Source organism: Dipodomys spectabilis, unplaced genomic scaffold (genome assembly GCF_019054845.1).
Source record: "Dipodomys spectabilis isolate Male_0828 unplaced genomic scaffold, ASM1905484v1 ptg000061l, whole genome shotgun sequence".
Classification (NCBI taxonomy): domain Eukaryota; kingdom Metazoa; phylum Chordata; class Mammalia; order Rodentia; family Heteromyidae; genus Dipodomys; species Dipodomys spectabilis.
This window is the reverse complement of record NW_024870738.1, coordinates 4519748-4534124: the sequence shown is the minus strand read 5'-3', so window position 1 is coordinate 4534124 and position 14377 is coordinate 4519748. Positions and strand designations below refer to the sequence as shown.

The window sequence follows — 14377 nt, the reverse complement described above, 5'->3', positions numbered from 1 at the left end:
TAGCTAGTACATAAAATTGTACATGCTAATGGAGTAACATGACCTTTTGTCACATTATATAATGTTTAAATCAGAGCAAATATATACATATATATACATATATACACACATATAGACATATGTATATGCATATATGTCTATGTGGTATATATATATATATATATATATATATATATATATATATAAAATCTCCCCACACAGATTTAACATTTCTCTATGGTGAAAATGGTCAAATTATTTTCTCCGGTGTTTGTGTTTTGTTTTTGCAGTGCTTAGGATCAAGCCCAGCACCAGGTACATACTGGGCAAGTGAGTTTTCACTGCTCTATATATCAGCCCTCTTTTAACATTTTGAAATATACGGTACATTATCCTTATCTATACTAGCCTACTGTGTAGTAGCCCAATATTTTTTCCTCTCCCTGGTTTACTGGCTTTGCACCACATCTGCTCATGTTTGCTTATTTACCAAGGGCTCACAGAGGACATTAGGTAGCAGACACTGGACTAGATATACAGTCTTGAATGAGACATTAACAATCACTGCCTTCATGGAGCTTTCAAAAATAAACAGAATGACTGGGAAAGTAGATGAAATAGCCCTAATTAACTCTGGTAAGGAGTCACTTTAAAGAAGACCATGGAAACGAATAAAAGACATAAGGATTAGGGTTAACATTTAGATTTTTATTTATCCATTCGGTTCCAGGGCTTCATCCTACTTCAAATCCCTTAGTGGAAAAGTGAATATATATACATGTTATTATGTTCACTGCCAATATTTCTTATGTAATTAAGGGTATCTTGTAGAATAATATCTTCACATTAAGCAAATTATTTTGCACATAAAACATCCATTGAGAGTTTCATCTTGATAATTTCATTTTCTATTTCCTTTTTAGAGACAGAAATAAATTTCTTACTCAAGCAAGCACTCACCATTGTTGCAACGCTGCCCTTCACATTCATGTTAGAGAAGTGGAGGTGGATGGTCTTTAGAGGTGAGATTCCCCAAGAGCAATGGATGAAGACGTGGTGGGAGATGAAGTAAGTCTGTGAATATGGAGTCATCAGTGTTTTCTTATGATTTTGCTGTGTATTTAAAAACATTTGAGGCCAGGGGCTAGATGCTCAAGCCTGCCATTTTAGCTACTCAGGAGGCTAAGAGGTGAGGATCTGAAGCTAGCTCAGGTAGGCAAATCTGTATATGAAAATTATTTACCTCTAAAATACCAGAAATGGAGGTGTGGCTCAAGTGGTAGAACACTGGTCTTGAGCAAAAAAAAAGCTAAGGGACAGCACTCAGGCCCCAATTTCAAGCCCCAATACCAGCATATGTGCACACACACACGCACACACACACACACACACACACACACACACACACACACACACACACAAGACTGACCTCTACAGACATTTGTGCATACACACATGTATACACACACACATACACCTCTATGTCAAGAACACTAGAACCCGCAAATGGCAGAAGGGGCTGAAGACCTAATGCCATCCCCATCAGTCTAACCAATGACTGATGGGAGTTGATAGCCAAATACTTCAGCACCCCTAATCTCAAGGTAGCTAAGTCTTGTGGTAAGTACTTTATAAGAATCATGGAGTTTCTCAGTGGGAATAGGCTCCAATTACCGACAGTAGGAGCTTCCTTGATAACACATCTTTTGCGGGTGGCGGGGGGGGACCTACTTTCATTTCCTGGTCTCATGTCCTTACTTCTTTGCCAGTATACCCTCGAATCCTGTTCCTGAGAGAATGTGTCTAAAATATCTAAAATGACTAAGATTGGGATTCTCAAGGGAAGTTCCATAGTGAGAAAAACTAGGATCTAAGGAGGTAAAATCTTGACAGTTGGTAATAGTAGAATTGTATTCAAGTTAGGGGAATGCTATCACAACATACAGCCACGTCTCCCCCCACCCTGCACACACACACACACCCAAGCTTCCTTTTAGTAAATCTTACTTGAGAAAGGTGTCAGCACTCTGTTTTTAGTATTTGATTATGATTGCAGCTCTCCACAGTGATCTCAGAATTATGAAGGGCAAAACATTTCTTTTAAACAATGCCAAATACATGGTTACTTTACCTATTTTTCTGTCTAGGGTAATTTTTTATTGCTCTTAATTTTAAAGGGACATAGAATACTTTTATAGTAATTAATTAATGCATAGCAACTAAATGTTCACTTAGTCATTCACAAGCAGAAACGAGGACTTTCCTTCATGCCCAGTACATGGCACCTACTGTAAAGATGGCTAAGACACAGCCTCACTCTCTAGGAGCTCAGATTTTCAGGACAAGAAGAAGTGCTATGTGAAAAACTACAACATAGAGAAATGGCAAAGAAGGCATAGCTAGAGAAGACTAAGGGAGTTGAAAGTTAAGTATGTTGTAAAGCAAGTGATAGCAGAGGCAGGCTTTCTAGAGGAAGGGACATTTCAGCTAGCCTTGGAGAATAAGCTTTCTATTTTACCAAATGATATCTGCCAAGAGCACAAAAATGTGGTAGGAGTTATTAGGGTAATGGCAGGTGATGTCCTTTATGACTGTATTAGTGTTTTGGAGATTATTTTCCCTTGGTACATTTGGTTGAATGAAAACAATGAGATAATCACAGAGGGCCTTTACTTTCTTATCTTTTCACACCATTGTTATTTCACCTCTCCAGTATAAATCCTTTTGTCTCAAGAAACTGCAGTAGTGGTGAGCAACGCTACCTTCTCACAGTTAATCTAGCTCTTCCTTTTATCCCCAAAGGCGAGAGATCGTTGGGGTGGTGGAACCTGTGCCTCATGATGAGACGTACTGTGACCCTGCATCTCTGTTCCATGTTTCTAATGATTTCTCATTCATCCGGTAAATGACCATTTTCTTCTCTCTATTTCACTTGTAGGGTTTAGGGACAACTTGTTAAAAAGAAACCAATGGGGCTCAATAAAGTGATAATTCCTTTTCTTTTTCCACTTCTCACTCAATGCTCAAAATAGATGATCAGTCTCCATTCAATCCCACATGGTTAATTGAGTTAAATAAAACTGGAGTGAGATATTTTCTGCATCATCAAAGAATCAGTAGGCTCACAGGGAGACACAGAAGTATTTTCTTTGTCTTCTTCTACCAGCAGAGTTCATCATGTATTCGAAGAACATTTTAACATGAAGTCTAAAAGCCTATTTTCTTTACCTATTAGTGACAGATCTTGAAAAGATAATGTCTGGCAAAGATAATACAAATGTGAGCAGATTCTTAACATAGTAAATAAAAATAACAGAGTAAATAAATAATAAATTTTATTTAACAGTAAAAAAGTGATAATAATGATATATAAAATGAGAATCTGCTAATACATAAATGCAAGTAGATTTTGATGTGTCTACAGAGTTCATGTTTAGATCTTTTTGGAAACCAGTAGTTGGTTAGTAGTTCTGTGGTCACTTGGGCACATAATTTCAATATATGCTCCAATCAGTGACCCTACCATAATAATTAAATATGGAATTTCTTTTCACTGTTTTTTTTGTCTTTTGTACAGATATTACACAAGGACCATTTACCAATTCCAGTTTCAAGAAGCCCTTTGTAAAGCAGCTAAATATGAAGGCCCCCTGCACAAATGTGACATCTCAAATTCTGTTGAAGCTGGCCATAAGTTGCTGTAAGAAATGCCTCAAGCTGGGCGTGGGTGGCTCATGCCTGTAATCCTAGCTACTCAGGAAGCTGAGATCTGATGAGTCCGTGAGAATCTGATCCCCAATTAACCACCAGAAAGCCAGAAGTGGCACTGTGGCTCAAATGGTAGAAGCCTGGACTTGAGCTGAAATGGTCAGGGACAGTGCCCAGGCCCAGAGTTCAAGCCCCATGATCGACAAAAAAAGAAAGAAAGAAAGAAAGAAAGAAAGAAAGAAAGAAAGAAAGAAAGAAAGAAAGAAAGAAAGAAAGAAAGAAAGAAAGAAAGAAAGAAAGAAAGAAAGAAAAGAAATGCCTCAAAATGTCAAACCTCTTCTAGAACCCAATTATTACTCATTTGAATGTCTAATTTTGAAGGTGATTTCTCTTTGAGACCTCAAAACTTACTTATCCATAGAATAGATGTTTAATTTGTGATTAGACAGAAACATAAGCAATGAAATGTCTGAATAGCCATCTGGTCTATGTCATAACTACAGAGCTCTGTTTGTAATACTTGGAAGAGATTAGGGCTTAATTCAGCCCTTAGTTTGGATTAGTGGGACATTGGTGACTCATGCCTAATCTTACCTTCTTGGAAGGCTGAGATCTTGGGATCAAGGCTCAAAGCCAGTCAAGGAAGGAAATTCCATCCCCAATTAACCACAAAAAATCTGGAAGTAGAACTATATTTCCAGTAGTAGAGTGCCAGTCTTAAGCAACAAAGCTAAAAAACTGTACCCAGGCCCTGAGTTCAAGCTCCAATATTGGTACAAAATATAAAGTGAGTCTATCTGTTAATGATTCTAATTTTCTTACCAGCCAGATGCAAATTTAGCTAAATCAAAGAAAAAAAACTCTAGGTTATAGATATAAATATATGTATACCTGAAGTTAGTCAAAAAGCCCTGAATACTCTCTTATTTCCCCTGTAGCAATATGCTGAGACTTGGAAAATCAGAACCCTGGACTTTAGCTTTGGAAAATGTAGTAGGAGCAAAGAATATGGATGTGAGACCACTGCTCAACTACTTTGAGCCACTGTTTATCTGGCTACAAAAACAAAACAAGAATTCTTTTGTGGGGTGGAACACTGCATGGAATCCATGTGAGTACTGAGTTGACACATTTTGTATCATGCTCTGTCTGCTTCCCTGAGTCTCCTTTGGTCCCAGTCTTACGGTGGCTATGACACATCTGAGTGTATGTTCCCTCTATGTAGAAACCCTTGCTGAGTCTACTTCACATTTTTTTCAAGGCTTTTATTAGTCTCAAATTTACACTACTATAATAGTCTCCACTCCACTTGATTCTTGCTCGTCAAAGACAAATAGAATTTTTATTACTATTACCACTTCTCTCTGGCACATTCTTATTTCTAGATAATTTGTATGTATTGCTATTTTGTTATTGATTTTCAGCTTTAAACCTCCTCTTCCACCTACAATTCCACTTCTATTTCTCATTTTCCCAGTAAAACAGCTATCAATGTCGACAGAGCCAAGCAATAGTCGTTTTTTGGATCATTTCTTATGTGGCCTGTCATAGAGTTTCTGGGTGTCTCAATTTTTTTTTGCATACCTAATTTTTCATCTGCATTGTGGTTGCTTTTCCCCAATTCTTCCAACATTATTCTTCTTAGTCTTAGGGTTTTTATTTCCCTAGAGATGCCTTTCTTACAGACTTGTATCCTCCTGTCACAATATAAACCACAGTTTCCTCCTGAGTCAACCCTTTTTTGTGCTCTTGGGATGAATCTACCCATTCCTGTTCCCATGTCTTCTTTCTGGAATTACCCCTCGTCAGAGTACAACGTGTATGTGACTGTCAGAGCAAGGGTCCACAGAGTAGGGGATTAAATGTTCCTTTACCCATTAAAAGTGCCTTTACCCACACCCTGACTTCCATTTCCTTTGTTTTCAGGGCACTATCATCTTCCCAATGGTGCTATACCTGAGTCTCAAACCTCTGTGATTGTGTATCCCTTCTGTCTATACCTCGGGCCATGGCTTCCTATTCCCTGAGAAAGCAATTGCCTTCTCCCATCACTTTCTCATTTTCCAACTGTGTGTTTATACCTTTTAAAACATTGCTTAGCTGGGCACTGGTGGCTCATGCTTGTAATCGTAGCTACTCAGGAAGCTGAGAACTGAGAATCACCATTCATAGCCAGCCCAGGCAGGAAAGTCTTACCTCCAGGAGACTCTTACCTCCTATTAACCACCAGAAAACCAGAAGTGGGCTATGGCTCTAAGTGGCAGAAAGCTAGACTTGAGCTGAAGGGCTCCAGGACAGCGATCAGGCCCAGATTTCAAGTCCCGTGACCAAAATAAATAAATAAATACATTTATTAATGGGATCTTGGGAAGGGAGAGAAATAAACACGTGTCAATCTGCCATCTATAACTAGCACTCTGTGATTTCTCTTTAATCAGATAATGATCAAAGCATCAAAGTGAGGATAAGCCTGAAATCAGCTCTTGGAGATAAAGCAGTGAGTATTCTGGGTGGTTTGTTCATGTGTTTCAGTGTACTCTCTTCCTTGAACAGGAGACAGTATACCCATTCCAGTGTGAGCTACACACAGAGGAAACCAAATAGTTCTCTTTAAACTATAACCCATTCTATCTAGGTAATACCTATTTTTTACTTACTACATTGAAGGTGTTATGAAATCAGTGCAACATCATCTAGATAGATCATTAAATATCAAATACTCATCCTTCCCGTTGATACTTAACATCATTACTTGTATTCAAGGAAGAAGACATGGTTGTATTTTGAGCCATTTTATTTTAGAAGCATTATGTTTAGATTTTTGTTAGTAAATCATCTATATCCATATCTAGATCTAGATCTAGATAGTTCCTGGCTTTATTCACAGCATTGTCCATGGACCAATCAAGGTCACTTACATCTTTTGATCTGAATCAATCAAATGTAGACTCTCAGGCCCCAGCCTTATGCATGCCTAATCAGAATCTGAAATTTTTTTAACCTCCCTCATGTCTGTAATTCGAGCTATTCAGGAGGCAGAGATTTGAGAATAGTAGTTCAAAGCCAGCCTGGCCAGGAAGGTCCTTTAGACTATTTTGGGGTGTTCTAGTACCGGGGCTTGATCTCAGAGCCTGGACACCATTCTGAGCTATTTTACTTAAGGCTAGTGCTCTACCACTTTGAGCCACATCTGAAGTTAGTGGAGATAAGAATCGCACGGGCTTTCCTGTCTGAGCTTTGAACTAGTACTTTTGTCTCCAATTAATCACCAAAAAGCCAGAAGTGGAGTTGTTGCTCAGGTGATAGAACATTATCATTGGGAGAAAAAGCTAAAGGACAGCACTCAGTACCGCCCCCCCCCAAAAGTTTTCAAAGCTCTTTGGGTGATTCTAATTCCAGTAAAGTTTCATAACCAATGACTTAGTGATATATTTTGGGGTAACAAAGTGTTTTATTGAAAATCCTATTACCTCTTTATACAAATTAATTAATTAGCTATTATTCTCTCCTGAATCTCTATCTCAGGTAACTTATCCTGAGGAAGTATATTAGTAACTTTGATTTAGGAAAGAAGAGAGGACAGATAGTCTCAGACAAATGGGGATCAAAGACCTAAATGGGGTGTGGCAACATGACAGCTTTGCAAGTTTCCAAGTTGTCCTGGAACTTTCAGATAAAACAGTCCAAGGTGCTATAGAAAATTACTTTCTCATTGCAAAAATCCAAAGATTGCATTTCTACCCTTTTGCTGATCCTAAGAATTAAAATATTGCTCAAGATTCAACAGTACTTCTAGGATAATTCTAATAGTTATGTAAGACATGGAAATATAGGTAGCACAGGTATAGAAAATTTTAAGAAAAAAACCATAGAAATTTTTAAGGAAATAATGGTAAAAATAGAAGTTCACTGCTTTACAAACTCCTGCTCCCATTTATTAATAATTGTTAAATGTCCTTGAACTTACTTATTTTTGTCATAGTTATATTAGCTCTTCATTGGCCTAATGACTTTTAACTACTCTTGAAAGATCAAAATCATTTTCAATTATCATCTGTTTTTCTTTTGTCTATATTCATGTTCATGTTCTCTTTCTATGTATCAGAGATTGGTAGTCTTCAGCTGGTTTGATGGTTTAATGCCCTAAGGCCAATTTATCAAGTTGAGGGGAACCAAACTGAACCTTTAGTGTGTATGCACATCAAAACAAAACCAGCTGCCCATTCCAGCCAGTTAGTGGCAAACTACAACCTAGTCTATGGCATTATTTCAAAATTCATCATTAATTGTTTTAATATAAAAGCAATAACATGGATATTATTAATCACAATATCAATAGTATTATTGCTACTCTTTTTTTTTTGGTTGGTCGTGGGGTCTGAACTGTGGGCCTGGGTGTTGTCTCTCAGCTCTTCAACTCAGGTCTAGTGCTCTACCCCTTGAACCACAGCGCCACTTCCAGTTTTTTTCTGCTTATGTGGTGCTGAGGAATCGAACGCAGGGCCTCATGCATACAAGGCAAGCCCTCTACCACTGAGCCACCTTCCCAGCCCCTTATTGCTACTCTTAAAACAACTCCATCCTCCCCAAACTTGGGTGAAATCAAGCTGAAGTAAAAATGATATTTTTTAGACAATTTCAACACAATGTAATAAATGTTATAAACAAATGCATAAGAATAACTGTCTGGAAGTGTAATTACTGAGTTACACTTCCTGGAACATTTCCTTTTTTAAATTAAATTTAATTTTGTTACTGTTCTTGATTCTGGTACCCTGTGTCTTGTATATACCTTTATCTGATTTGGGGAAGGGAAGGGGAATAACAAAATAATGAAACAAAGGACAAAGGGTGAAACAATGCAACAGTGATACTCACAAGACACTATGTTAGAAATGAACTTTACTATGTTTTGGGGGGATGGGAGGAAGAGGGAAAGTGGGAGAAAAATGAGGGAGGGAGTTACAATGTTTGACAAATGTACTCATTTACCTTACTTATGTAACTGTAAAAGTGACATTGTTTTGTGAGGTCATGATTCTTTTTGTCTGAAGGGAAAGTAGAAATGCAAATCTGCTGCTGCCTCCTGCTGGAGAAAAGAGTCAATGCTACTTTTTCTGTCTTTTAACACACAAGACCTTTAGAATTGGAAAACAAGTTTACCCCCTCTGTTCACAGGGACTCCCACCTATAGTCCTGTCTTTAGAGTGCTTATTTGAATTTAGATCAAATCAAAGAAGGAAAGACAGTGAGACCAATGGTTGCTCAAGGAACAGCATTAGCCACCCACCCAAGAGCTTCTTCGTGATGAAGTCTCTTCATTCTCAGCCCGACAGTCTGAATCAGGAGCTGAGGGTCTTTTAAGCAGTCCTCCATGTATTGCTGGGACCCATGAACACTGGAAGTCACTGATACAATGAGTAGCTAGAGTCCTTGGGATGGTAACAATAAGGCTTAACAAGTACTTGGTTTAAAAAATCTGTCCTCTGATCCTTTCTGAGCAGTATCTTTTTTTCTGAATTTTTAGTATGAATGGAACGACAACGAAATGTATTTGTTCCAGTCATCTGTTGCATATGCTCTGAGAAAGTATTTTTCAGCAACCAAAAACCAGACAATTCCTTTTCGGTGAGTTCATTTGCTGGGTTCACACATTCTCTAGCCAGCAATTCCCTTATTCTCAAGTCTGAGGAGATACTCTGCTTAAGCTTTATTCTAAGTTAAGTTAATAATAATAAGTTAGAATAATAATAATGATATCATAATTTCTCTAAGGAAGATTAGGAAACATTTCCCAATGACTTTTAAATGTCTTTTGCATCCTAGAATTTGGGACCACCATATTTAGGGATGGTTGTGGTTTATTTGACTTGGAAATGACAAGGACAGTGTTCTTATTAAACATTTTGTGCCCTAAGCTCCTTAGAGTAGAAAGGAAAAAAAAGATTAAAATTTCTACCTTCATTATTAATGTGTATATAAGTGAATACAATAGCATTCTATGGAAATATGTGTGTTATTAGTGAATAAATAGAATTCCATAGAAATACGTGCTAAGGAGAAATACACAATTGGAAGAGTCAGTAAGAACAGTGTGTGTGTGTGCGTGTGTGTGTGTGTGTGTGTGTGTGTGTGTGTGTGTGTGTGTGTTGGAGTTCACTTTTAACCAGAATGTTCAGAAAAGACCTTAGTGATATTTGAGCAAGTATATGAAACAGTAGAGAGACTCAGTGAGGCAGACAATGGGAAAAGCAGATTCAGCTGGTGCCAGCAGCAAGCACAGACTCTGAAGGAGGACTATGCTCACCTGTTGAAGGAATAGCAAGAAGGCCATGGTGGTTAGAGCAGAGTCTAGAAGACAAGTAGGAGGTTGTGGGTAGGGGTGAGCACTGAAAAGTCATGTGGGCCTTGAAAGTCATTTTAAGAACTTTGTTTTTTTATTCTTAGAAAACAGGACTTTTGGCCATGTGATCTGCTTTAGTTTCACTAGGATTATGGCAACTATGTGGGAACTGTCTTTTAAAAAAATCATATTCTGTAGTAAGTCTCACTTTTACCTTCCCCCATGCGTGAAATGTTGTTGTATAATCTTAGGAGGAGCTGGATTAGAGAGCATCAACACACCACCTCTTTTGATGGCACTGACTCATGTCTGTCCACCACATCTTTTTCATGACAGTCCTAGGTTATCAATTACTTGCGGATTCTCTCAATGTTTTCACCTGGAAATTTTGCTATCATTGGAAAAAATGTGGCTTTGTATGATGCAGAATTACCATTGGATAGCATAACTTCGATGTAGGTGCTTCCATGTGCTTCAAGAAGTGTTCATTTGTTTGAACAATGATGTTTTCCATTGTTCACTGTGTCTCACATCTCTGTCTTACGGTCCTCTCCAAAATCTCTGTTCCATGAGTACAGAAAGTATCATTCTCGTTATTGTGTTCTCTGGGTCACAGGGAAAATGTGTCTTTTGTTTCTCCACAGGGAGGAGAATGTGAAGGTAGAGAATTTGACACAAAGGATCTCCTTCACATTCTATGTTACGATGCCTAATAACTCATCTGACATCATCCCTCGAGATGAAGTGGAAGCGGCTATCAGGTGACATTTTGCTTTCAAACAAACCAATAAGGACAAAGGGATTAGCAAATGTAACAACCATTGCTAGCATTTAGTGTGCAGGTGTTGTTCTGTCCCTTCTACATGCTTTACCTTATCCCCAAACCTGTGTTTCAATTCCAGAAGAATCCAGCATCAGGAGAACTATCTTGCTTTTACATTTTCTCAGATCTAGACCCTTAAGACAAGGATTTAAGTAGTTTATTTGGGAAGCACTAATAAAAATATAGATAGAAGGAAGAGAGGGAAAAGAAGACACTAATTGTATCTTGTCAAGAACTTCCCACTGTCAGCAGCTAGAGCTCAATCCTGCTGGGTAACTATAGAACACTGTGCAGAATGTGCCTCCGGATTGTTTCTGGCCTGTGAATGGAGCAGGTTTTTCAGTCTGACAATGCAGATGGTGGCTGATGCAAGTCTGACGAGCATCGTGGAGAACAGTCAATGTAGAAGGGACATGGATAGTTATTACCACGATATGTTGTAGGAACATTGATTTAGGGTTGATTTAACTGCCCGAAGCCTACAAGAAGGTATATACGAAGAGGATTCCTGAAGCTGTGGCTATCCTCCATACTTGGATGGGGACTTATATGAGCAGCAAGAGCTTAGAAGAAATCATTTTCCCCCAGTTTGTCTCAGCACTTTTGCAAAAGACAGCAGAGGTGGAAAATGGATAACACTGATAGATGATTCCCCCTTGTCATTACCAAAGGCCTTATATACTGAGCAGCTCACTAAGTGGCATCTGTGCAGTGTGTGTCTAGAAAAATCTAGGTGGGTTGAGGTGTATGACACAACCATGCTGGGCATTCCTGTCTTCAAAAGATTCCTTTCTGTCTTAGGAGAAAACGCTGGCTAAGATAGCAAAAGAGCCTCACCCTCCAAGATACATGGCTACAAGCTGTAGGGGATGTGAAACTTCATTTCCAGAATGACTTGAAAAACAGGCCCTTGAGTTTGCAAGGAGTTGCTTGGCTAGTACTGTTTTGACCTCTTTCTTTCTCTGCTGGAATGTGCCTGCCTGACCTGGGCTCTACCTAGGGTAGGAAGATGTGATGCCAGAGACTTAGGTCTTTAATCCAGAATGGTCTCTATTTCATTGTTTTTGTCTTAAATAATCATGATTCCTTGTCTCTCCATAATGTATACCCATTTCCCATCCTGGTGCTGGAGAGACTGGCAAAGGTCTTTCTGTATGCTAGTCCTCAGTGATGTTTTAAAATGGCAGTACCTATTACTTGGAAAGTTCTCCTACAGGGACTTGGGTATAGACATGATTTGTTTGTAGAAGAGAAGTATTCAACTATCCTTTCCCATTACTTTATATATAGTCAGTGTAGACATACTCTAACCAATGAGAAAACCTTCCAAATAAGCTAACTTGGGGTTTAAAGCACAGTCGTCACAGTTGAACAGGTTTTCCTCATTTCCAAATTTCCACATTTTGCAGCTTAGCCTTCCAAGGAGGCTGTGGATGAGCATCATTTAGGTTGAAATTATGAAAGATGTCTGATTGTCAGACATTCCCATGTGTACTTTGGTTTCTTTTTCTTTCTTTCTTTTGTGTCAGTCCTGAGGCTTGAACTCCAGACCTGGACACTGTCCCTGAGCTTTCTTAATTTTTTTTCCTCAAGGCTCACACTCTGTCACGTGAGCCACACCTCCACATCCAACTTTTTGGTCATTCATTAGAATTAAGATTCTCCTGGACTTTCCTGACCAGGATTGAGCCTCTATCCTCACATTTCAGCCCCCTGAATAGCTAGGATTATAGACCTGCACCACCCGTGACCAGCTCTACCTTGATTTCTTTATTATTTTCATTGTAAATGACTAAATACAAAATTCATTTTGCTTAAGTGTCCTCTTTCCTGTGTTTTGCTTTTGTGACTAGGCTGTCCCGAGGTCGTATTAATGATATTTTCTGCCTGGATGATAACAGCCTGGAGTTTCTGGGCATTAATCCAACACTTGGACCTCCTTACCAGCCACCTGTCACTGTATGGCTGATTGCTTTTGGAGTTGTCATGGGACTGGTAGTGATTGGCCTTGTTTTCCTGATCGTTGTTGGGATCAGAGAACGAAGGAAGTAAGTACCCTTTCCTAGAATTATCTCTATCTGAAAAGAGGAATATTTAGGGAATACTCAATGGAAGAATTTGCCACAAGGTACAGGATCGCAGTTGGAAACCAACCAGGGCAGGATAGTCTGTAACTCTTATCTCCAATAAACTACTCTGAAAAATCTAGAAGTGGCACCATGGCTTAAGAAGTTGAGTGCTAGCCTTGAGCACAGACAGACTCAGGGACAGAGCCCAGGCCTTGAATTCAAGTCCCAAGACTGACAAAAAATGAGAGAGAGAGAGAGAGAGAGAGAGAGAGAGAGAGAGAGAGAGAGAGAGAGAGAGAGAGAAAGGAAAGAAAGGAAGGAAAAGAAAGAAGGAAGGAATTTTGCTCCTAAATATTCAGATGTATGTCCCCTAGAAAGTTAGCAGATATCATCAGCATTTTGCCTTCCTAGCAAGTCCACATAGTGGATACATAGCCTGGAGTTTATTAGCATGCTGTAGTAAACTCCATCTCAGCCACAGTCATTCCCCTACTTAGGAGAGGCACTGAAACTCAGCAGGGGTGACATCTAAGTGTCCCCAGGGGATTATCCTCTTTGCATAGTCCTACTTAGTCTACAAGTGACCCCAGAGACTGGATTGACGGTGGATGTGAGCTGCTCAACAAACTGCTATTCCCTTTTGCTTCTTTGGATCATTGAAACTCCATGAAATTGTAGTGCATGGACAGGCATCTCCAACTTGGAGTTATAATGCAATCTTTCCATACATGCACACAATGTACCTTGATTAAATTCACTCCCTCAACCACTCCCCTCCATCCCTACTCCTTGATTGAGGATTTCAATTATTGCACATCTGATTGCTAGTATTGCTTTGCCACTAGATTTTTTCTGACTCTGAGAAATAATTGACTCTGATTTTGTTAAGCATATGAAATAGATTAACAGTATTTTACAACACCTACCAAAACTCTATGTACACTTTGTTCTCACTCTCTCTCTTTCTTTCTTTCTTTCTTTGTTTCTTTCTCTCTCTCTCTCTTTCTTTCTTTCTCTCTTTCTCTCTCTCTCCTTCCTTCCTTTCTTTCTTCCTTCCTTCTTTCCTTCTTCCTTCTTCCTTCTTTCCTTTCTTCCTTCTCTACCCCCTCTCTTTCTTTCATTTTTTGTCAGTACTAGGGCTTGAACTCAGGGCCTGGGTTCTGTTCCTGAGTCTGTCTGTGCTCAAGGCTAGCGCTCTACCACTTGAGCCATGGAGCCACTTCTAGCTTTTGTGGAGTAGTTTATTGGAGATGAGAGTTACAGACTATCCTGCCCTGCTGGTTCCCAACTGCGATCCTCAGATCTCAACCTCCTGAGTAGCTAGAATTAAATGTGTGATCCTGTGGCATCCAGCTTTCCTTCTTTTTCTTTTCTTTAGTTCTTTCTTTCTTTTTTTTTTTGCAATACAGGAGTTTGAACTCAGAGTCTTGTGCTTGCTAGGTAGGCACTTTACCT

At 39.0% G+C, this 14377-nt stretch overlaps 1 protein-coding gene across 2 annotated transcripts in view; it reads left to right on the top strand.

Annotated features, from left to right (window-relative positions):
* Ace2 (angiotensin converting enzyme 2) overlaps positions 1-14377 on the top strand; it is a 42055-nt gene that overhangs the window by 26180 nt on the left and 1498 nt on the right. For both annotated transcript variants that reach the window (XM_042680522.1, XM_042680521.1), the window contains 8 exons: positions 903-1047; positions 2782-2880; positions 3557-3679; positions 4626-4798; positions 6126-6184; positions 9215-9315; positions 10675-10791; positions 12707-12901. In XM_042680522.1, coding sequence (XP_042536456.1) covers positions 903-1047; positions 2782-2880; positions 3557-3679; positions 4626-4798; positions 6126-6184; positions 9215-9315; positions 10675-10791; positions 12707-12901 — 1012 coding nt within the window. The remainder of the gene's footprint in view (positions 1-902; positions 1048-2781; positions 2881-3556; positions 3680-4625; positions 4799-6125; positions 6185-9214; positions 9316-10674; positions 10792-12706; positions 12902-14377) is intronic.